This window comes from Podarcis raffonei, chromosome 1 (genome assembly GCF_027172205.1).
Source record: "Podarcis raffonei isolate rPodRaf1 chromosome 1, rPodRaf1.pri, whole genome shotgun sequence".
In the NCBI taxonomy this organism is placed as follows: domain Eukaryota; kingdom Metazoa; phylum Chordata; class Lepidosauria; order Squamata; family Lacertidae; genus Podarcis; species Podarcis raffonei.
Window position 1 is genome coordinate 83,222,339 of NC_070602.1, and position 21,386 is coordinate 83,243,724.

Here is a 21,386-nt window from a genome sequence, read left to right on the forward strand (position 1 = left end):
ACCCCCCATATTTCATTCAAGTTGGCACCTCTGCTCAGAGGCGCTTGTTACCCCGCTTCCCACCATACGCAAGCCTGGTAGCACTCAGAATAGGTGCCGGGGCTGAGCCTTGGCGCCTGTGATGGAAGGGTGCCACTGCGGCTTGGGGAAGCGAGCCCTGAGCAGCCCGACGCTCCTCCCACCTCCGCTCCCGGCTGGGGAAAACCCTCCCGCGTCTTGGGGCTGGTTCCTTTAAGAGCCTCCCGCCAAGGACGTGCGCGATTCCGCCGCGCAGCATCCTTGAGCTTCCTGGTTAAGGCGGCCGGGTGCAGGAGAAGAAAGTTTACGGCCGGCAGGTCCCACCCTGGCGTGACCCAGGGAGTGCGCGGAAGGCTGGGCACGCCCGCCCCCTGGAGGCTGTCTGCAGCGGCGGCAGCGGCGCCGAGTGGCACGATCTTTCCCCGTCGGCTCCCCGCGCGCTGCGAGCGGAGGAAGGGCGCAGCAAGCCGCGCATGGCGCTGGTGACCGTCTGTCGCTCCCCGTCGGGGAGCGGCCACTCTACACCCACCGGCAGCAAGGTGAGCTCGCACGCCGCTTCTAGCCCAGCCTCAAGCCGCCCCAAGAGAACCCCACCCTGATCCCCCGACGGGACCCACACAGCAGCGGCTCTTCTTTTAGGCACGGCTGCGATCCATCATCCCCTTTCTGGGGCTGGCGGGGGGTGCTGTTTCGACGGCTGCGCCATCGTGTGCCCCGTTCTCGCCACCTCTCTCTCCCATTGCAAGCCGTATGCTGAGCTGTGCAAGCGACTGCACCTTGCACCATTTTGGCCCCGAAGGATCTGGCCGTTTGTTCTCGCACCTCCCTGCAGGGGCGCTGTCGGAAGAAGGACTGGCTTGCGCGGGGTGGGGGGCGGTATTGCTCAGAGAAGGGGCCCAAGCGCCAAAGATCAGGCAACAGATTTCCCCGTCTCTCTAGTCTCTTCTTCCCAGTAGAGGGAGCTCCCTGGGGTGAAGCAGTAGCAGGAGTGGGATAGGGAAAGAAAACGACGGTCTTCCACTCTTATATGTAGATTTCTTTACCTGCTGCATCAGGGACTCGTGTTTCTCAACCTGAAACACGAACTCCACTTAGCTGTTCTGTCATATTTGCATTCAGTGTAAGTCACAGAGTGTCAAAAGGATGGGTTTTTTTAAGCCATCATTTGTAGGGGAAGGCCTGTAGATCCTCATGATGGCTCTGTTCTGCCTCCATCCTTCTGAATACCAGTTGCTGGAAACCTCAGCTGCTGTTGTTGTCCTGCCCCTTTTGCAGGCTTTCTGCAGGCATCGTTTGGCCACTGAGAACAGGATGCTGGATTAAATGGGCCTTGGACCTGATCCAGCAGGCTCTTCTTATGTTCTAGACTGCATCTGCTCCCCCTGCAGGTTCGATTCCCAGAGTTTCCAGGCAGGACTGGGAATGTCCCCTGCCTGACACCCTGAAGAGGCACTGCCAGACCACGTAGATATAATATTGAACTAGGTGGGCCAATGGTCTAATTTGGTCTAAGGCAGCTTCCTATGTTAACACCTCTTGTGGAGCAGTATTAAAATGTCCAAGCAGAAGCAACTACCTCTGTGCTGGTAGCTGTGGCTACAGAACTAAGGTTACCAGATTTTTTTCAATGAATCCAGGGACACGTTTCAACTTCAGTCAAATTCAGTGGATTTTGTCAAGGGACTGATTTGTAAATCTGAAACGGGGACATCTGGTAACCTTACTGTAAACAGTTCTGGGTTGCCTGTATGCAGGAGAGGCATACAAAGGCATGATCTTGAGTATGTGGCATCCCCAGAAAGGTATGGTGGAGGCATTTTACCAGCATCTTCCTTGGGCTGGGTGCTTGCACAACTCGTAGCCTTCCTGGGTGGGTGGGTGAGTGGAATGTGGGGTTCATATAGAGTGGAATAATCTGGCTGCGTGAAGCCAGAATGTTGGAGCTTCACAGTCCCTCCTCATTGCGACTGCTGTAGAGAGCAGGGGCCAGCTGTGAAACGCCCCTTCATCTCCTTTGGCCTGAGCCTCTCTGCCCCACACAGGATGCCTTATTGTGGGATTCCTTCCCTCCCTGATCAACTCTCTCTCTCAATTCTCCATGTAAGGAAGCCTGTCAAACGCATGCCACAGTGGTCAATTGCCTTTCCTTGCTTGGGTCCCCACAGATCTGCTTTCCCCAGTCCTTACTCCTTCCCCCTTTCTTCCTCTAATCAGCTCTTGACAGCTCAGGATCCTGTGTAGGAGAACTGGGCATTAATAAGTGACTTGTCAGGGAGTTTCACAACTTGCCACTTCCTGCCGGTTCCTTGCAGATTGTAACGTCAGGGGCCCGTGGAAGGCAGCAAAAAATATCCCTTGCATAATAGCCTCAGAAAAGCAAGATTTCCCCACCCCGGAACACCAACCCTGGGATACTTCTGTGTCCCTTTGCACTGGGGTGCCTAGCGCCAGAGTTCTCACACCCCAAGCTTGGCAGTTTGCTGGGCTGATTGCATTTCAAGCGTAATTAGATATTGTGCAAGGAGCTGGCAATTAGGAAGTGGCAGGGACAAAGTTTGTGTTTTTTTCCATGCTTAAAAATGTCACAGGAAATTGCCAACAGACTGGGAATCACATAGATAAGGTTATGCAAGAGCCTGAATTCAAGGCCGCTCCAGGAAAATATTTGCAACCATTCCAAGGAGACGGGAGTCTAGCAGTGTCCTAAAATGGAACCACACTGTGCATTTCTAAGCTGGATTCCCTCCCACCCACCCACCAGCCCTCAGCTGTGAAACTGTGACATTGTGCAGGTCTGCACAGCTTGTGATCCACCAGGGCAAACACAGACCACCAATCACAGATTGTGAAACGCACAAGGCTTGATAAATCTTCTAGTTTCTTGCTTATATGGGATATGGACCTACAAAAAAACATGGTGGAGAGCACCTCTCAGCCCATAGATGTGGTCCGCAGGGAACACTCAGCTTAGTGGGACATAAGATGTACAGGCTTGGTGCAGAATGCTAAGAATTAGTGTAGTAGCTAACGGCTTGAGCTGCAAAGTCCTTGGTTTGACCCTTGCCTTAGCAGGGAACTCATTTTGTAGCTTTGGAGAAGCCACTCTCTTTTGGCCTCAGCCCCACCATCTACAGTGCAGGAATAATAATACTGGCGACTAGATGATCCTCAGGGTCCCTTCCAACTCTACAATTCTATGACTGTTATTAACTGGTCACCTTTGTCTTCAGCAAGTGTTCTAGCTTCTTATATAGGCCAAGAACCAGCAGGTTTACAAAAGCATCCCTTTTATGGCAGAATCCCATATTCACTGTAGAGCCAGCCCTGGTTTTCCACCTGAAGCGAAAATCAATATGGTGACCTTCTGTTCAGTTCTGAAGTGTTTTTTTTTTAATGACACGAAGACAAGAAATTGGAGGTAGGAAAATGGCACCCTTCTGGAATCTGTTGCCCATAGGTCCCAGATCCAGCCCTGACTTGTAGGCCCACAATGAAAGGGCCTCTTTCATTTCTTTCAAATAAGGTTGAGAACCAAGCCAGCTTCTGTGAAGGGGGATGATCTCTGCATTCTGTGTCTAATTGTAGCATGCAACCTTAGTATTTGATTAGCTGCATGATGAGACATTTGGGGTTCTTTCTTTTACTCCCTCCCTCCATAAAAAGAGAACATCTCTAGCCCTTTTGGTGCTGAGATAAATTGGGAACCTGCTTGTGAAATTGCAGATTTCAGAAGGCTGAGCAAGGCTTCCAAGACCTTAGGCTTCAGTGCTTAGACTCGGTCCTTCTCTCTTCTGAAATAATAAAAAATGATCCAAAACAAACACCAATGCACAAACTCAGGCTGTCGGTTGGGGCCTGTAAAATACAGAGCCCTGTATGGAAGTCCTGTTGATGTTCGGGATCAGAGGTGGCATGCCAGTTCTGTGCTTGTGGCACAGAAGGGACTGCTTGGAACAGGAACATTATGTCATGCTGGGTTTTTCCATGGCAGAGCCAACAGTGCAAACGCAATTGTGAGGTGGTTTGGTTCTTCTGGTATAAAGGAATCGCTCTGAAGTTGCTATGGAAGGCGCCAGCCACCTGCCCCAGCCGTGGGTATAGCCCACCAGAACTTGGGCCTTGTCCACACTTAACAGGCACAAGTCTGTGCTTTAAAGCTCTGTGTCCAAGTGTCTTTCTTTCTTTCTTTTTTCTTATTTGCCACGGAGCTTTCCCTCTGAAATCAGAGCAAATGTCAATTCTGGTTTTCTGCAGATTGACATGTGCTCCGACTGAATACTAAAGAGCAGGTTTTTGCAGGGAAAGCTCTGGAGCAAAAAAAAAAAAAAAAAGGTGCTTGGACATGTACTTTTGAAGCACTGACTGTCCCTGGAAAAGAGCAGAGGAAAGGCAAGTGTAGAGAAGCCCTTAAACCTTTGCTCGCCAGCAGTGCGTTCTTTGTATGCCTTTTGTGTTGGCAAGCGTGAGCTTAAAACATTTCAGCTGTGCATAGGGTAGATGATTTTAATAATAAATGGTAGAATATTTTATGGTTTTACAGCCTGCATTTACAATGTTTGTGCATTGCTGTATGTTATGGCTTTGTGGTCTAGACAAATAAACTTATTCATCACTTAAAAGAAAGGCAGCTTGCTATCACTCTCAAGTCCCACCAAGGTAAAAGCCTCAGTGATTTAATTGGGTCAAACTGTTTTATCCCCAGGCCCATGCAGAGCTTGCCTGAGGCCTGGGGTGGGAGTCCCCAGTTGGCTAGGAGGCATGACAGTGCAAGTCTGGCAGGGTTTCCCAGCCAGCTTAGCCCTCTGAGGAGTCAGTGCCATTTTTCTAGAAAAAGAGGTTCTGGAACTCTCCATGAACACCCCCCTCATTCTCTTTGAATGGCAATGGTGCCCACCTGAGAGGTGCCGGGACTGAGTTCCGGAGAGTTCCGGCTGAAAAACAAGCCCTCTGAGGGCCCCCTGCTCTGTGTGGACCTGCTTACCTCTGGAAGACCTTGGTGGCAGGTCCACCTCTACCATTAGGCAGAATAAGATGGCTGTTTTGGGCAGCATTTGCTGAGGAGTGTAGAGCAAACAAAGCTGAGTGTGCCATGTGATCTGCCTTGCAGCTCCCAAACTAGCGTGCTGTCCTCACGTCCAAGGGAGGATGCTGTCCCATCTCCACTGTTCAGGTGATATTCAAGGGCCTGCCTGGTTGGCTTCTGCATATGGAATAAGGGGAGCAGCATCTTGCCCCTTTGGCTCAGGAAGCAAAATGCCTTGGGACAGCCCTTGGTGGAAATGACCGTGTCTAGGAGATTGGTGCCACATGTGCGGAAACTTAGAACATCGTTTAATCTGGAGCAGGAGATTTCTTCTTCTTTGCTCTGGACCAGAAGTGACTGATCTACCTGGAATTCCCTTGCAGGATGAAGATGTTCCTCGGAAGAGACAGCTGCAGCGACGGTAAGTAGCTAGCCTTTGTAATCCTGTCCCTTCACACATACAAACTAACAGGGTCCTCCCAAACCAGCTTCTGGGCTTTTTCACACAATTTATTAAAAAAAGTTTTGGATTTCGTGTGTTACTCCAAGTAGCAGGAACCCAGCACCAGAGTACCCCCCCTTAAGGCATTAGAGTGGGAGGAAGTTGCACTTTGCAACTTATTTTTTAAAAGATGGTTCCAATGCTGCAGCTACATTGTGAAGAAATGCAGAAGGAAGAGAGTATAAATATTCCAAAACAGTGCAGTGGGTAGTGGCGGTGCAGGAAGGTGGAACATTGCTTCTTCTAATAACTTTAAAAAAACAACTAGTGCTGCACCAAGAGCCCCTGCACTAGAAAAATATAGTGTAGGAGTTCAAACAGGAAAAAATAGTTGATTTATTTTTACCTGTTTTTCATGAAGCATCCAAAGTGGCGTACTACAAAAGATATCATAACAAATTAAACCATTAAAAAAGCTACAGGTTAAAAAGACAACAGTGACCCAGAGTAAATTTAAATTGTGATACCATACTCTGGAATCAAAAAGCAGCAAACATTTAGGAGCATATTCTGGTGCCTTTTTCAGCTGAAGGGAGAGAGGGTGCCTGCACAGAGAAGACTCTTCTTGGTTACTGCCAAACACACATAAAAAGTGTGCCATAGCTGATTGTAATGAGCAAGAAGGAGAAGGGGATCCTTCAGGTAATTGGTCCCAAACTGTTAAGGCAGTATAGGTCAAAAGCAAAACCTTAAACCTGGGTCAGTGGCTAAATGTGGTGTAATATGCATGTGATAAGGCACCCCGGTGAGTTGTCTAATTACTTCATTTTGCACCAGTTGCAACTTGCAGGGCAAGCTAAGGGCAGCCCCACATAAAGCACACTGCAGTAATCCAAACTCAAGGTTATTAATGCCTGAGCCACAGCAACCAACTGATGTGGGTGTTTGGCGGTGAGGAGGAGGAGAGAGTTGTGTTCCTCATTAATATCCCATGACATTTGCAAAACCAAATTGTATACCGCAGTCCCAATTGCATTGGAGGGAAGTATTACATTTCCCCAAGAGAAGTGCAATCTTGAGACAAGATTGTGTGCAGCAAAAGCATAACAGCTGCATGTTTGTTGCTCTGAAAAGAGGGGGAAAACCTTGCAAAGAAGAGTGGGGAATAGGATAAATTATCTTGCAATGGAAAATGTGCACCAAACAAATACATGGGAGGATACTGTGCATTAAATATAAATGTACAGTATACTAGAAAGATCTCTAATTCTGGTGAACTGGAAGGATCTAATTCCCTCGTCCTCTGTAATGGAACTTGCCATCTTTTCAAACACCTTTGAACTCTGCACTGAGGTGGGGCGGGGGGGTGAGGTGAACAGAGGAATAATGGTTGGGGGAACGGCTACTGCCCACTTCCCCTACTGCTCCTCCACTCTAAATGGCTTCCCCTAGATAATCTCTGCTTTTAAAAAAATGATGGGAGCACTGTTAAACATGCTAGTGTGTAGCATGTAGGGAGTGTCATAGCCTTTCTGTGTATTTTGTCAGGGGTTGGTGGTAATTTTTAGAGCACACATCTCTGTTTAAAGAGTGTGATAAAAGCAGAGATTTGGCAAATAGTTTAAAAAAAATATTTTGAAAAGGCTAAGGGCACTCTTGGGGGGAATGCCTTACACTTTTTTTATATAAAAGTAGGTAATAAATCAATGTTGACATTTTTTTAAAAAAAGAGGTTGCAATTTCTAAAATGCTTGCTTGTATTCCAGCTGAGTATAGCTAATATTGGTTATATATTCCTTAGAGTCAACGTTTTTCAACATTTTATTTTAAAATCTGATGTGATTTTCCAATATTCTGCCACCTCTGTATACATTTAATAGGCCTTAGGGCTAGCACAACCTACTTAGTTTGCCTTGATGGCTAGGCCTGCCTCTCTTGGACTACTTCAGATTTTGTGACTGTTCTGTAATTGCAAATGCTCCCAAGCATTCATGGGGAAGGGCCGTAGTTCAGTGGAAGAGCACCTCCTTTTATACAGAAGGTCTCAGGTTCAGTCCCAGGAGTCTCCAGGTAGGACTGGGAGAGATTCCCAGCCTGAAGCTCTAGAGACCTGCTGCTGAACAGTGTAGAAAAGGCTCAATTCAATGGATCATTGTCAGGGTAAGGCAGCTTCTTACATTCCCCCTTGGAATGAGGAAGGATTTAATGGGGCAAGCTCTCCTGGAGCAAGAGGGTTTTTCTACCTATCTCCGTTTCTTTCCCTTTTCAGCCACAGCTTCGTCATGGTCAAAGGAGCTGCTTTGCTCCTGCAGGAAGAAGAAAAGCTGGAGTCTGTGCAGGAAGGCCCAGCCACCCCCCTGGACCACAAGCCTAAGAGTGAGAATGCCGCGGCTGAACAACAGGAGCAGCACTTACAGCAAATGGTGGGGTTGATGCGGCCAGAAGACAGCATCCGGCTGGTGAGACTGTGAGGGCAGGGAGATACGGCAGAGTGTGGATGAGAAGAGACAGGAAAGCAATTGGCCTGACCACAAAATGTGCCTCTTCGGATAAAGAGTCTGGAGCAGGCAGTTATGGAGTTCAGTGTTTTTACTGCCTTGTAAAAGGGTTTGCTTGGGGCAGGGCCTTTGCCCTTTCCCCTCCTCCTGTTCTGGAATCAGCACGGTCTCCATTTCCACCCACTCAACCCTGCCAAGGCCCAACACTCAGGGCAAATTCCCTTCTCTGCCTGGCTCAGCATTGCTTACTATTGGAACAAAAAATATTCCAGCTTTCTGCTGCCAAGCCAGGCCAGTTTAAGGTTCATTCTGTTCATCAAATGATCTTATCTACCAGAGTTGCCCTTCTGTAGTAACACCCACAGATTACAATTAAAGCACATGGCTTCACCCACCCAAAGAGCCCTGTAGGTTGGTGCTGTTTACTATAGGTCTGTGATTGGTAAACTATTTATTACTTATTAAATTTCTATACCACCCCCCATCCGAGGATCACAGAGTGATTTACAATATAAAAACACAAAAAATACATAGCACAGTAACAAACAAATACAATAACATCCTCATCACCACAGAGCATTTGTTTTATTTATTGCAGCTTCCATGGGAAGTTGTGACTATTAAGATGGTATAGCTGTGCTTTAAATGTATGTTAGTGGGATTCCTTTCCTTAATGGCATAAGTGCTTTCCTGCCCTCCTGTCCAGAACCACCAGCTGTACCCAGTGTGCCTTGCTGCTGTCCTACAGGCCTGGTTAGGCAAGCCGTGCCACAAGAGACAACTGTTCTGAAATGAAAGAGGGCTATTTTCTGCAGACAATATTTCAGAAAAGGGAGGTGTGTGCCTTCAGGCTCTGGCCTAGTTCTAAGAAGCAGTAAACCTGTGTCTAGACAGTATCACTTCAGGCTGTGGGTGGGATTCACATGACTGAATCCTTCCATCGTGGGATTGCACCTGAAGCCTGAAAGGGCACAAGTTTACTGCCTCAGTGAGAACGCCTTAGTGACCCAGATTTCTCCCAGGCTAGTTCAGCTGGTCTGTGGAGTGGACACCCGACTATTAACTCCTTCCTCTTGACCTTGATCTTCACCTTTCTCCTCCTCTTAGTGCGATTCTAGAAACTGTGTTGCCTCTTGCCTGGGAGTCCTGTGATAAACTGATTCCACTTTGCCTTCCTGCTGCAAAACTCTGTGCTGGAGAGGCCTGGTTTCTGAGAGCCTCATTGTCCATGCTTGTGGAGGCTCAGAGCAGGGCGGCAAGGGATTCCTCTCCTTGAGGAATGTGGTTTTCAGGCAGACATTCAGCCGGGAGCTGCAGCCACTTCCCCATTTATGGCCTGCGGGGCTTTTGCTCTCTTGGGCAGACAGCCAGAGCTGGCGTCTCTGCCGAGTCTGATCCCGGCTTTGGCTTTGGGGACTCTGCTGGGAGATTTCCAAAGTAGCATGTGCTGGGTTTTCTTTCTTTTCTAGAGAGTGAGTCACAACAGCCTCCAAGTACCTGGGGCAGTTCCTGAAGGCAGCAGTTCTCATGCTGCTTTCTGGTAGCTGCTGATGTTCTCGGGAGCTTAGCAGACGTGGCTCATTCGGAAGTTCAGTAGCAGCAGACAAGCTGCCCTAAAAGATAGCTTGCTCCCCACTGCGGATCTTCCCTTGCAGTGTGGAAAATGGAGAATTAAATAAATAAACGTGCATCTGTCCAGTATACTCTCAGTTCAGGCAAGTCAATACTGAGGTCTCATATGCTTGTCTAGTGGTCCACAATAACACTCCCTGCCCCCTCTCTGTGTGTGTCTTCCTAGAACATGCCCCAAACCCCTTGGCAAAACTACTGAAGATCTATGGCATTTGCCAATGTGGAAAGTGTGCAGAAAAATATGAAAAACACTCCCATAACACTTAGGTCCAGAGGCTCTTCCCTCTGGTCCTACCGCATGATGCCAAACTGCATTCACTTAATCTAGGGGTGGGGGGCCTTTTTCTGAAACTCCCATTCTATTTTCCTAATGATTTTGTGCTAAAAGCCTTGTATAATATGATTTTCAGTGGATGATTTAATAGCTTTGAGAACCTCAGTGCCAGGGCTCTTGGGCTCAGAGATGAAAATGTGACGCACTTATTTCTGGATAAATGTAAATGGAGTTTCTCCTCAAAACCTTTTTTCTCGTACTGAAAAGTGCACAAATGACTACTGACAAGAAACAAGGGGCACTCCTTAGGCCTACTTGGATTATCCCAAGTTGCTATCTTATGTTATTTCCACGCAAGTAACAATATGATACTTAGCTATGGCATTGGTCTCAGGAATCATGGAATTTTTTTCAGAAGTTGCTGGTGGTGCTAAACAAAGAACTATCCCTGCATCTGCCAAATGCACCACCAACAGTTGTGGTGGAATCTTACTGTCATATGTGTGGAGGTGACACACACAAGGACAGTCTTGCAAGGACTGTATGTTTGTTTCCCTCCTCCAGGCTGTGAGGCTGGAGTCGGCTCGAGCTCACCGGATCCGGTACTTGCTGGTTGTGTCAGCAGCAGAGGTGGAGAGCAAGAGTGAGATGGTGCTGCTGGGAGTTGACTTCCCTGAAGAAGGGTGAGAGGACAAGGGAAGGAGCACGAAGATACAGAAGGGGTGGGGCCCAGGCACTTCTAAGCTAGAAAACTTCCAGCAGTCTATACTGTCCTGCCTTGTATCTCTTCATGATGTCTTTCGTCAAGGCTTGGACCAAAATGAGATACCCAATAAGGCTGCTATCCTTGACCCACTTGCCTGAGAATAAGCCCCATTTAATTATATAGGACTTCCGTTGTGAGTAAACATGACTAGGATTGTGCTGAAAGTCTCTTAGACTACAGGCTGATGCACGCTACTTCCTTGAAAGTAAGTCCCATTGAATGCAGTGGATCTTACTTCTGAACAAGCATGCATAGGGAACAGGGAACATTCTCTGCTTCAAATAACCAAGGTTGTGTTCCAAATTACCATTAGCCGAAGGCGAGTACCGTTGAAATTAATGGGGCATGCTTCCAAGAAAATGCACTTGGAAGAACACAACCCCTTTTCTCTCTGCATGATGTTTGTTCAAAACCCTTATCGAAAGCATCTTTGCTTCAGAGTGCTTTCTTTCTGTCCTTCACTGTGTGTGTGTATCTAAACTCCTTAATGTATTTTACTCCCTGGTCGAACTGGTTTGGCAACCCTTCACCCAGTCTTTCCTCTCCACCCCATTCCCAGTGTCTGTGCTCCAGAAGAACCTTTGTTTATGTATTCAGTAAGGGCACAGGCACTCGAGCATGCCGCAGGAAGACGTCCAAATCAAGGAGCTGAATGGAAGATAGCAGTACAGTTCGCCAAGCACCTCTGTCACAGCTCTGGAATGCCTGCTTGGCTTTGCTATCAGTGATTTTTACAATGCTGATCAAGCTATTGGAAAAGCAGGTTAAGAGGCGAGTGCAGATGGGGTGAATGGGGAAGGTTTGTAGGACAAGCACAGGGACTATAACAGGGGTCAGCAAACTTTTTCAGCGAGGGGCCAATCCACTGTCCCTCACACCTTGTGGGGGTCCAGACTATATTTGGGGGGGATGAACGAATGCCTATGCCCCACAAATAACCCAGAGATGCATTTTAAATAAAAGCACACATTCTACTCATGTAAAAACACACTGATTCCTGGACCATCCGCTGGCTGGATTGAGAAGGTGATTGGGCCAGATCCAGCCCCCGGGCCTTAGTTTGCCTACCCATGGACTATAATAACCCCTTCAGTAGCTACCTGATCTCTTCTCTCTTTGCCTCCCAGCTCGGCTGCCTGCACGCTGGGGATGGTGCTTCCACTTTGGAGTGACACTCAGGTCTTCCTTGATGGCGATGGGTAAGAGACATACCTAACCCCACCAGGCACCCACAATGCTCCATGTAATAGTAATCCTCATATAAGCTTTGTGCTTTGCAAACATACTAGGATACTCAAAACAGACTGAGATAGTGAGAGGCCATTTTTTTGGTGTGTGTTTATTTTTCTCGCCCAGTTTCACCAACACTGCCTGCTCTCTCATCTGACTTGAAAATGGTTTCCACAGACTACAAACCACTTACGTCCTGAATAGCTACGGGAGGGTTTTTGTTTTTTTTCTGTCTCTTCCTCCTGTATTAAGTGGAAACCAACCATTCTTTTCTGCATGGTCTCTTTTTCTTAAAAAGTCTCCTTGAGAGCCTGCCCCATGCTGTGTCTCATCTTATGGTTGCTGTTGTTAATAATAGCCATGTAGCACCACTAATGTGCACAGCTTTATTTCAGTGAGTCATACTTGTGTTTGGTTCCATGATGGAAGAGGACTAGGGTATGTGTGTTCATGTCAAACTTTTCACAGGAAAGGTATGTTTTGAAGGAAATCCAAGAAGGTCTACTTCACACAGGTTTCCTGGAGAACAGTTCTAGGCATAAGGGGCAAAAGGGGGTAAAAGGCAGAGTCATCTGAGTTAGCAGGAGAGCTTCAGGCAGTTGAAGGTGGTTGAGCTTGAGGCACAAAGGCCTTGAGTGGCCATATTTTGGGATAAAAGAGCAAAGAGATGGACCTCTGGGCCTTAATTGGCCATGTTTAGGGAAGTTTTTAATGTTTGTTGTTTTATTCTGTTTTTAATCTGATGGGAGCTGCCCAGATTGACTGGGGAAACCCAGCCGGATGGGCGGGGTATAAATAAATGATGATGATGATGATGATGATGATGATGATGATAACAAAATAAAAAAATTCCTACCAGTAGCACCTTAGAGACCAGTAGCACCTTCGGATACATTGAGTGTATCTGCAGAAGTGTGCATGCACACGAAAGCTCATACCAATAACAAACTTAGTTGGTCTCTAAGGTGCTACTGGAAGGAATTTTTTTATTTTGTTTCCACTATGGCAGATCAACACGGCTACCTGCCTGTAACTAGATGATGATGATGATGGAGGGCTAACTAGGGTTCAGGGCCAACCCAATGTATTTTGGGGGTTCAGGCAAAAAAATTACATAAATCCAAATTGTACCTGCCAACAAAAAAATAGATAAATAAAAAGCAGACACTTTGCCACCCTTCAGTGGCAATCTAAGTCTGCCGCCTGAGGCAATCCACCGCCCCGGCTAATGGTACGGCCAACTGTTCGCAACCCACCGCAAGCTTAAGCCACTTAACTCTGCACTGGAGCGTGCCCATAGACTTCATATTCACCGTGTCTGGCCCAGACCAGGATTTATTAAAGTCAGGGTTATGGGATCAAATCTGCCATGAATATTATGCACCGGTCGCATTTCTCAGCAGGCAACTCAAAGAGAACTCCTTTGACTAGGGCCAGCCTGGACTTCCAACAGCCAGTCCTATTGACTGTGTTCCATCTTCACTAGTGGCTGTATTGTAGGTCATTTTAAGGTGAACAAGGTTTTAGAAAGTATTTATCCTCACACCTTCCTTGCAAAATGTGCCTGTCCCACAGTGATGCAGAGATAAGCACTACAATCCAGGGACACAGACCTAAGCTTTAACTGAAAACCTTCAACTTTGTAGTTAAAGCTTTAGGTTAGTGTTTCCCAAACTTGGGTCTCCAGTTGTTTTTAGACTACAGTTCCCATCGTCTCTGACCACTGATCCTGCTAGGTAGGAATGATGGGAGTTGTAGTCCAAAAACAGTTGGCAACCCAAATTTGGGAAACATTGCTGTAGATTGCCATTCTCACAATTAGGACCTCACTGGAGCAAACAGAATAGCTATCAGTGCTAAGAGCTGTTACCCATGGCTGTTACCCATGGGTTTAGCCAGGATTTTTTTTGGGGGGGCAGGATTTTTGTTAGGGGGGCAGAACCAATATGATTGGTCAGTTAAGTATTTCTATTGTTTTACTTGATCTAGAGGGGCAGCTGCCCCCCTTGGCTATGCCCATGCTGTTGTCTCAGTCCCCACGCACCCCAGTCATGTGTTCTGTTAGGCAATGCATTTGCCATTTCAAAAAAAATCAGAACTCCTCAAACAGGACACTGACCAGTCACTAAACCACAACTGCAAGCAATCAGACTTTCAGGTTTCCTTGTCCAGAAGGGAAATCAATAGCTCCCTGAAACTCCAGACTAGTTTACACTGCATAGTCAGGAATGTCACAGGAGCATTCCAACAGCTGAGGGGCAAACCCACAATACAGGCCTCATCGTAATACCGCACATAAAATGCAATTGTCTGTTTAACTTCCAGAGTTACACAGATACTGCTTTGCAACTTACTTTTCTGGCTCCCCGCCCCCTCCTGAGGAAAAGTAATCACAGACTAAACTCAGTGGGGCCTGACAACTGGCCTGGTCTCAGTAGAGTTGTTAGAATTTTCCATATTTAACTTGTCCCCTGCAGAAAACTTTATGGTTAGAATGAGGGAAGAATAATTTATTTGCTAAGGCTGAGAATTTTTAGAAGGATTAAGCAGTGCAGAAGAAGCGTACCTAAAATATTGACTTCAGCTGGCGCCATCCTTTCTAGAATGCGTAGATTAAGGTTTTTGCCATTGCACAATGCAAGAAGCAACACCATCCTGACTTTTAGATCTCAAGAGCAGAAAAGGATCAGATTCTCTTTTTTTTGCTTACAAATGGAACCTGGCACAGTGGAAGATCTCAAACTAGTTTCACAACCGTGCCAAGTACTGCATTGTTATTTGTCTCTTTCCGTATATCTGCATCTCAGGTGGAGCACTCCCAAGTTACTTGTGACACTGCTCTCCCCTTCTCTTTCCCCAGGGGCTTCAGTGTGACGTCTGGGGGGCAGACCCGTATCTTTAAGCCCATTTCAGTCCAGACCATGTGGTAAGCAAGGCTGTCAGGTAGGGTGAAAAGCGCAAGGACATGTGTGGGAAAGGATGAATGTGGGGAACAAGGATATAGTTGCCACTATTGCTTTTGGTAGGCTGGGAGAGGAGCATTATGGAGGAAAATGGGAAGAGAGATGTGCAGTTCTCTGATGGCAGTGGTAGCCTTCAGAGGATTTTTTAGCGCATCTCTGATATCTGATTGTCATCTCTGCTCTCAGGTCAGCGCTGCAAGTGCTGCACAAGGCATGCAGCGAAGCCGTCTGCAACAACCATTTCCCAGGAGGCAGTGCGTTGAGCTGGACCGAGTGGTATCAGAAGGCTGTGAACTCGGAGCAGAGCTGCATTAATGAATGGCTAGCCATGTCCGACTTGGAATCTGTGCGGCCCACTTCTCCTGCAGCCTTCTCTGACCAGTCAGTGATGGCCCTTCCCCTCCTAGGGCTGGTTATAGGCTGTGAATGATGTAGTCAGCAGAGCTGCAGTGGTTCCAAGGTGGAACTCAATACCATGCAGTAGTCCAAAGCAAAGACATTTCAGGTGGCCCTGCTAGCCAGTTTTAGGGACTACTGTGCAGAAAGTTCTTCTTCTGTAGGTCATGAAAGGGAAGGGTCCTTGTTTTTGTTTTTTTGTAATAATAAGGGAGGGAGGGAGATGCTGATCAGAGACACAGATCAGAGCAAAAGCCCACCCCCAGTTCAGGTCACGTAGCATCACTTTTTGTGGTGCACTGGAGTGGTTTGGGTACCAAACTAGTACTTGAGAGAGACCCAGGTTAACATTCTCACCCAGCCATTGAGTTCACAGGGTGATATTGGGTCAGTCAGAGCCTAACCTACCTCACAGCAACTTGTGAGGATAAAATTGAGATGGGGGGGGGGGAGTAATCCTTAAGGCCCTCAGAGGAAGCTCAGGAAATACATGCAATAAATGAACGAGCACATTTACAAATGCGTAAAAGCTATCTAGGGAAATGCAAAGCTTTGGCACGGTGTCAAGATTTGTAACCCTACTGCCAATGGGGGAGGGATGCTCTAGGCGTGCCATGGTGTCTGGGGCAGAGTCTGGCGAGCCAAGAGCTTTGCCGACCCTCCGTCTCTGTGCCTCAGGCCGACAGCACAGGAGATGACAGAGCGGATGATCCGGGCCAAGCTGCGTGAGGTGATGGCCACCACTGACCTGGAGAACATCACCTCCAAGGAGGTGGGATGTTGGGCCAAGGGGGTGAGGGAGGAGGGGGCGGGGAGAGAGAATGTGAGGGAATGGAGACGTGTGTGAGGGGGGGGGTGTGAGAGAGAGAGAGGGTATGGGAGCAAGTTATGTAAAACAGGGACTGGGAAGGGAATGTGGGAAAGCAGGGGTATGTATAGGGGTTGGAGTGATGGGTGAGGGACAGGGAATGGGCATGTCATTAAAAAGCAGCCAGGCTCAAAAGCGACCTCAGGCACTCACAAGCTCCCTCCCTCTCTTCCTGCAGATCCGTACAGAACTGGAGCGGAGAGCCGGTCGGAGCCTGAACGACTATAAGGAGTTTATTGACAATGAAATGCTTCTCATTATGGCTCAGATGGATCGTCCCTCCAGGATTTTTGACTATCTCTACTTGGTGAGGAAGTACAGGAGAGGGATCCATGATACCAGCAGACTGGAGCTCCAAGCCCCTAAAAATAGCAGTCCCTCCTCTCAACTTAAGAGTCCTCAAAATTCTTTCCTGGAATGGCAGGAAGATGGAAGCCTTGCTGTTATTTTGAGGCCTCCAGGCTTTGCCTTCCCTTCCACCATAAGAGGAAGCAAAGCACCCTGTAAAGCCTCTCCCTTATACTACCTACAGGGCCTTCTTGAGAGATAGCATGGGGCAGCAGATTTATATTCTTTACTTCATACAAAGTTGAAGATCACAGCGAGCAGCTAAGGCTGCAATCCTAAACGGATGGTTTGCACTGAAAAGGCTCCATCTTTGATGGCCATCAGTCTAGCCTCAACAGGTGGTGGAACATACAGAACAGCCTTGGAAGCTGACCTAAGAAACTGGACAGGCGCTATTAAATTAGTATACCGCCCTATACCTGTAGGTCTCATGGCGGTTCACGGTTACTCCCTCACATAAAAATCACAACCAAGCACATCAGGAAGATGACTCTCTGCTATCTTTCTACATGCTGGCAATTTTTCCTGTTGGGTGCATATTCAAAACCTCAGTTCCTTCACCTGCCCAGTCTGCAATGGTATAAGCTAGGAGGGACTCTACCACATGATTTGGATAAATGTATTCGGTTTTGAGTATTTAATGAGCAATTGCAGGATGGCTGAATGTTTGTGAACTATTTGCACTCGCCTGGGACTGAGCTCTGTGCATGGTGTTGTTCCTTTTTGTCCCAGGGATCTGAATGGAATGCAGCCAACTTTGAGGAGCTTCAAAGGAACAGGTATGTCACCAAAAGATGCTGCTCAGAGAGCAAGACTAGTACCTTCGGGAACTTCATCTGATCTGGATTCCATGGACACTGAGACGACCATTTGCCACACCTCTCCGTGTAAACTTGCCTTCTAGTCAGAAGGGATTTCTACTATGCATTCCAACCCGACTCTGAGATACTGAGCAACTACAGTGGGGGGTGTTTAGGAAATGGGACATGGTTTAGTTAGTTGAGGCCATGCTAAAAACATGGTGAAAAAGAGCTGCTCACATTCTCTGTCGATTACTCCTTGCCTTGCCTTACAGGGTCAGCCACATCCTTAATGTCACCCGTGAGATTGACAACTTCTTCCCAGAGCACTTTACGTACATGAATGTCCGGCTCTACGATGAGGAAACCTCACAGCTACTGCCACACTGGAAGGAAACCTACAACTTCATTTCGGCTGCCTGGTGAGAAGTGTACACCAAGATGGTAGTTGCGATTTCAGCTGCAGCACTCATGTATTGCAAGCTAGGCTTACCAACATGGTCCCCATCTAGTCAACGGGATTGCAGGCACAGAAATGGGCTTTTCAGTAGGAATCTAAGGGCTGAGGTAGAAGAGGAGGGTTCTTGTCACAAAAAGCCCCCACCTCCCTGAATGAAATGTCAGCTGTTGTTTGAGAGGGCCTGTGATACCAGGTAGGACTGTCAACCCATTCTCTCCTTTCACCCCAGAATATTTTGTAGGTGAGAATTTGGCACAGCCCTTGGTAATAATAATAATAATAATAATAATAATAATAATAATAATAATACCATCATACTGGGTTGCCCCAATACACCCCCTACTTCATTAAGAAGTATGATGCCATCAGTTCCTAGCTTTTGATCTCTGTCAGATTTGACACAGCCAGTTACACGTTTGGAAGAGCAAGCAGCTGAATTCATCCATCTCCTCCCAGCACTCTAACCACTACACTACACTGGCTGTTGAACAACCATAATGTTTTCCAAGCAGCAATGATAGTCACTTGCTTGGATTCATCATGATCACAGCAGAGTGGCCTCAGCATAATTTAGCTAATCTGTGCCTTGGCAAGTGTTGAGATAGGCCAAGAAGCTGGGGTATCCTACGCTTGGCTGAAGGTACAGCAACTGGATGCTGAATTTCATGACTGTCCTGGGTGATGCTGTAGCCCTGCTTATAGCAAATATTCATTCCCCACAGGGCGCAAGGCTCTCGGGTGTTGGTGCACTGCAAGATGGGCGTGAGCCGCTCTGGCTCCACAGTGATTGCATATGCCATGAAGGAATACGGGTGGTCACTTGAGCAGGCCCTTTCCCATGTACGGGAACGACGCCCAATTGTCCACCCCAATCCAGGATTCATGAGACAGCTGGAGCTTTATCAGGGCATTCTGGACGCAAGGTAAATCCAAGGGGAGGGAGAGCAGGTCTGGTCACTGTGTATGTATGTGGGGAGGGCAAGGGAGACTGATGGGAGCTGCAGCTGACCAGCCTGATCAGACCACAGCAGAAGGCTTTGTTTTTATTGTCCAAGAGCCAAACTACATGTTACATGCAACAGCATGATGATCCTCTTAGACTGGAAAATCTACTTTCAGTGGGGCTATTGGGATCAAAGAAGATCTCCCCTTCCTGGGATTCTAAGCATCTGTGTGCAAAGGCAAACAGGAAAGATTCCGTGTGGGGAAAAATGATGGGGGTGCCAAAGAGTGGCAAGGAAAAGATCCGGCATCCATGCCATCTGCTCCATTTCCAACTTCCACTCCAAAGCACTTCTTCCAGTTAAAAAGGGCTGTTCCGTATTGTTATGCACACAATATTTAATCTTAAACAGGGAGCCACTGATAGCAAAATCGTCCCACACTAATAGTGCAGCAAAAATTAAATAGACATTGTGATTATCTTTAATATGTGTAATTAATGCTTCTCACTGTAATTCAAAGTCCATTCTTTATTTGGTTCTTTATTTAGCATTCCTTGCTGAATAATCTCTTACATTGTTCACCTCATGTTACTACACAGCCGACACAGCAGCCTATGGGAACAAAAGGCAGGAGATGCCCACTCAGAAGATTCTCCAGATATAAGTGATGCCAGCAGTGATCCTTCAGGAAGCCCATACTACGAGACTTTAAGCTCAGAAGAAGAACCAGAGGAGCCAGTGACAACCCCCCAGTATTGCTTTCGTCCTTTGCGGGAACCTCCTGAAGAACCTCACCATCCTGTGGACCCTCCTGATAGTCCCAGGCTCAGTCTTCAGGCCACAGAAGAACCTGGGGCATCGGATGACTCTGGAGCTGAGGAAGTGCGAAGACACCTGGCTACGATGAGAGTGCCAGAGAAGCCAGCCACGCTCAGACGGGAACGCATCAATCTCTATGCTGTCATGCGCAGCATCAGTGAAATGGACAGCCCAGAACGCCACATCTCTGTACCAGAGTGTGCTGCTGAGGAAGAGGTAAGAGGGTCATGTAAGGGCATGCTTCCAGAGAGAGGCAAGTTGAAAGAGTAAGGGAACTTATAATGGAGCCTCAAGGCATACAAGGGAAACAAAAATGGCAAAGCATAAATCAGTGGATCTGAAACCTCAGCTAATGCGAAGATGAATGGTAGAGGCAGGATGAAGAAAAATCCTTTGTAATTGCTGGCCCTCATTCAATCTACCTCTTCTTCCTCCAACAGGTATTTCTTCATGATGAAAAGAAGAAGACTGTGACCTTTGAGCCATTTCCCCAAAATGAAGAGAATTCAGGGCCAGGAACAGACTCTACAGCAAAGGTGCCACTGCCAGAGGAAGAGGAGGCTCAGGGTCGCAGGGCCAGGCGACGTGGGCGGAGGGCTCACCGGGGACGTCGCCATGTCTGCAAGCAGCTTTCATACTACCCAGCACCAGGCAGGGTGCGCAAAGTTGTCCAGCGCATGGAGGGCCCTGTCCCATTTGGCCGCAGGCCCGCCTTACAACACCGGCTCTCTGTGGCTCAGCTGGCTGATGCTGCCCTGGTGGTGAGCCGGGCCAAGGAGTTTGAGGGACACACAGATCCCGAAGGACCAGACAAGCTCTGGTCCCCTTCTCCTCAGGAATCCAAACCTGAGGAAAGCACTGCCCTCTGTTCTTCCTTGCCCTGCTCCCGGTCCCGGCGGATGGTTCGCCAGGCCAGCGTAGACATGGACCCCAACTCAGGGTGAAACCCTTGCTGTGGCATTTCCCCCTTTCTTCTGTTCATAAGTGGAGTGATAAATGGAGCCCTGAAGGCCAAACAGGTTCACTTCCTATTGTTGGGGGCTTCTTTCCTCTGCCTGAAGCACTATTGGCAGCTGGTGTGGGAAGTGGCAATTTAAAGCTGCCTGGGAGAAGGGCAGGAAAGAGGAGGAAGGGAGACCATCCCTTTAAGAGACTATAATGCTTCACAGGCTCTCCATCTCTTTCCATAGCTATGGAACTGCACTGGGGGGCAACCAGCGCTCTTGTGGGGCTCTGTCCAACCACTTATTTCAGACCTCTAAATGGCCTTGAAGACTGCACAGCTCCAAGATTTATACTGCAGGGCACTTCTGCTTCTTCCTTCAACTCACTTTTGATAACACTACCCTTTGTTAAAGCCACAGGGGTCCCTGTGGCCTCCCAAGATGTCGCTGGGCTCTTAACTATCTCCAACCCTGCCAGCATGGTGAATGGTCAGAGATGATGAGAGTAGTGGTCCAGCACACGAGGAGGGCTCTGGGCTCCCCACATCCCTGCTTTATGAGGTGGGGCCAGGGAAGTAGTATCTCACTGTGATCCTAACCGGGGAAGAAACGGCCCCCGTTTACTTTTGCACACACATACACAACCACTGTGCCATTGCCAGCTTCACTCTGCTTGGGAATAAAAGAGTTGGTTAACTTTCCACTTGCTGGAACTCTGGTCTTGTCCTTTTCTTTGAAATGTGTGTCCTAATGCTTGGGACCTAATCTGTGACCACAAACTCGCCTACCTGAGGGAAGGAAATGGGGGATAGTTTTTCCTCTGGCTAGGCTACTCAGTATCCACACAGCTGTGGGGCTCTGTTAAAGACAGTGTGGCCGCATGGTAATAGCTGGTCATTTTAGCCACTGGCCATTTGCATTAGGTGGAACAACGGGTCAGTAAAGAATCCCACAACATCTG

General features: G+C 47.8%; 1 protein-coding gene across 1 annotated transcript; it reads left to right on the forward strand.

The window, feature by feature from the left end:
- The first annotated feature begins 210 nt into the window (after positions 1–210).
- On the forward strand, positions 211–21,128 carry SSH3 (slingshot protein phosphatase 3). The gene is made up of 14 exons (XM_053399432.1): positions 211–557; positions 5,425–5,462; positions 7,753–7,942; positions 10,452–10,570; positions 11,781–11,852; positions 14,744–14,809; positions 15,033–15,227; positions 15,921–16,014; positions 16,289–16,417; positions 17,191–17,237; positions 17,534–17,680; positions 18,441–18,641; positions 19,262–19,697; positions 19,922–21,128. The coding sequence occupies exons 1-14, from the start codon at positions 492–494 to the stop codon at positions 20,423–20,425; spliced, it is 2,304 nt and encodes a 767-aa protein (XP_053255407.1). The 5' UTR covers positions 211–491; the 3' UTR covers positions 20,426–21,128.
- The last annotated feature ends 258 nt before the right edge of the window (positions 21,129–21,386 follow it).

Bases quoted from the DNA above. Each gene is read 5' to 3' on its own strand.
- SSH3 (XM_053399432.1), top strand. From the start codon at position 492: ATGGCGCTGGTGACCGTCTGTCGCTCCCCGTCGGGGAGCGGCCACTCT. The intron at 14,810-15,032 runs GTAAGCAAGGCT...CTCTGCTCTCAG, and splicing joins ATTTCAGTCCAGACCATGTG to GTCAGCGCTGCAAGTGCTGC. The intron at 15,228-15,920 runs GTCAGTGATGGC...TCTGTGCCTCAG, and splicing joins CCTGCAGCCTTCTCTGACCA to GCCGACAGCACAGGAGATGA.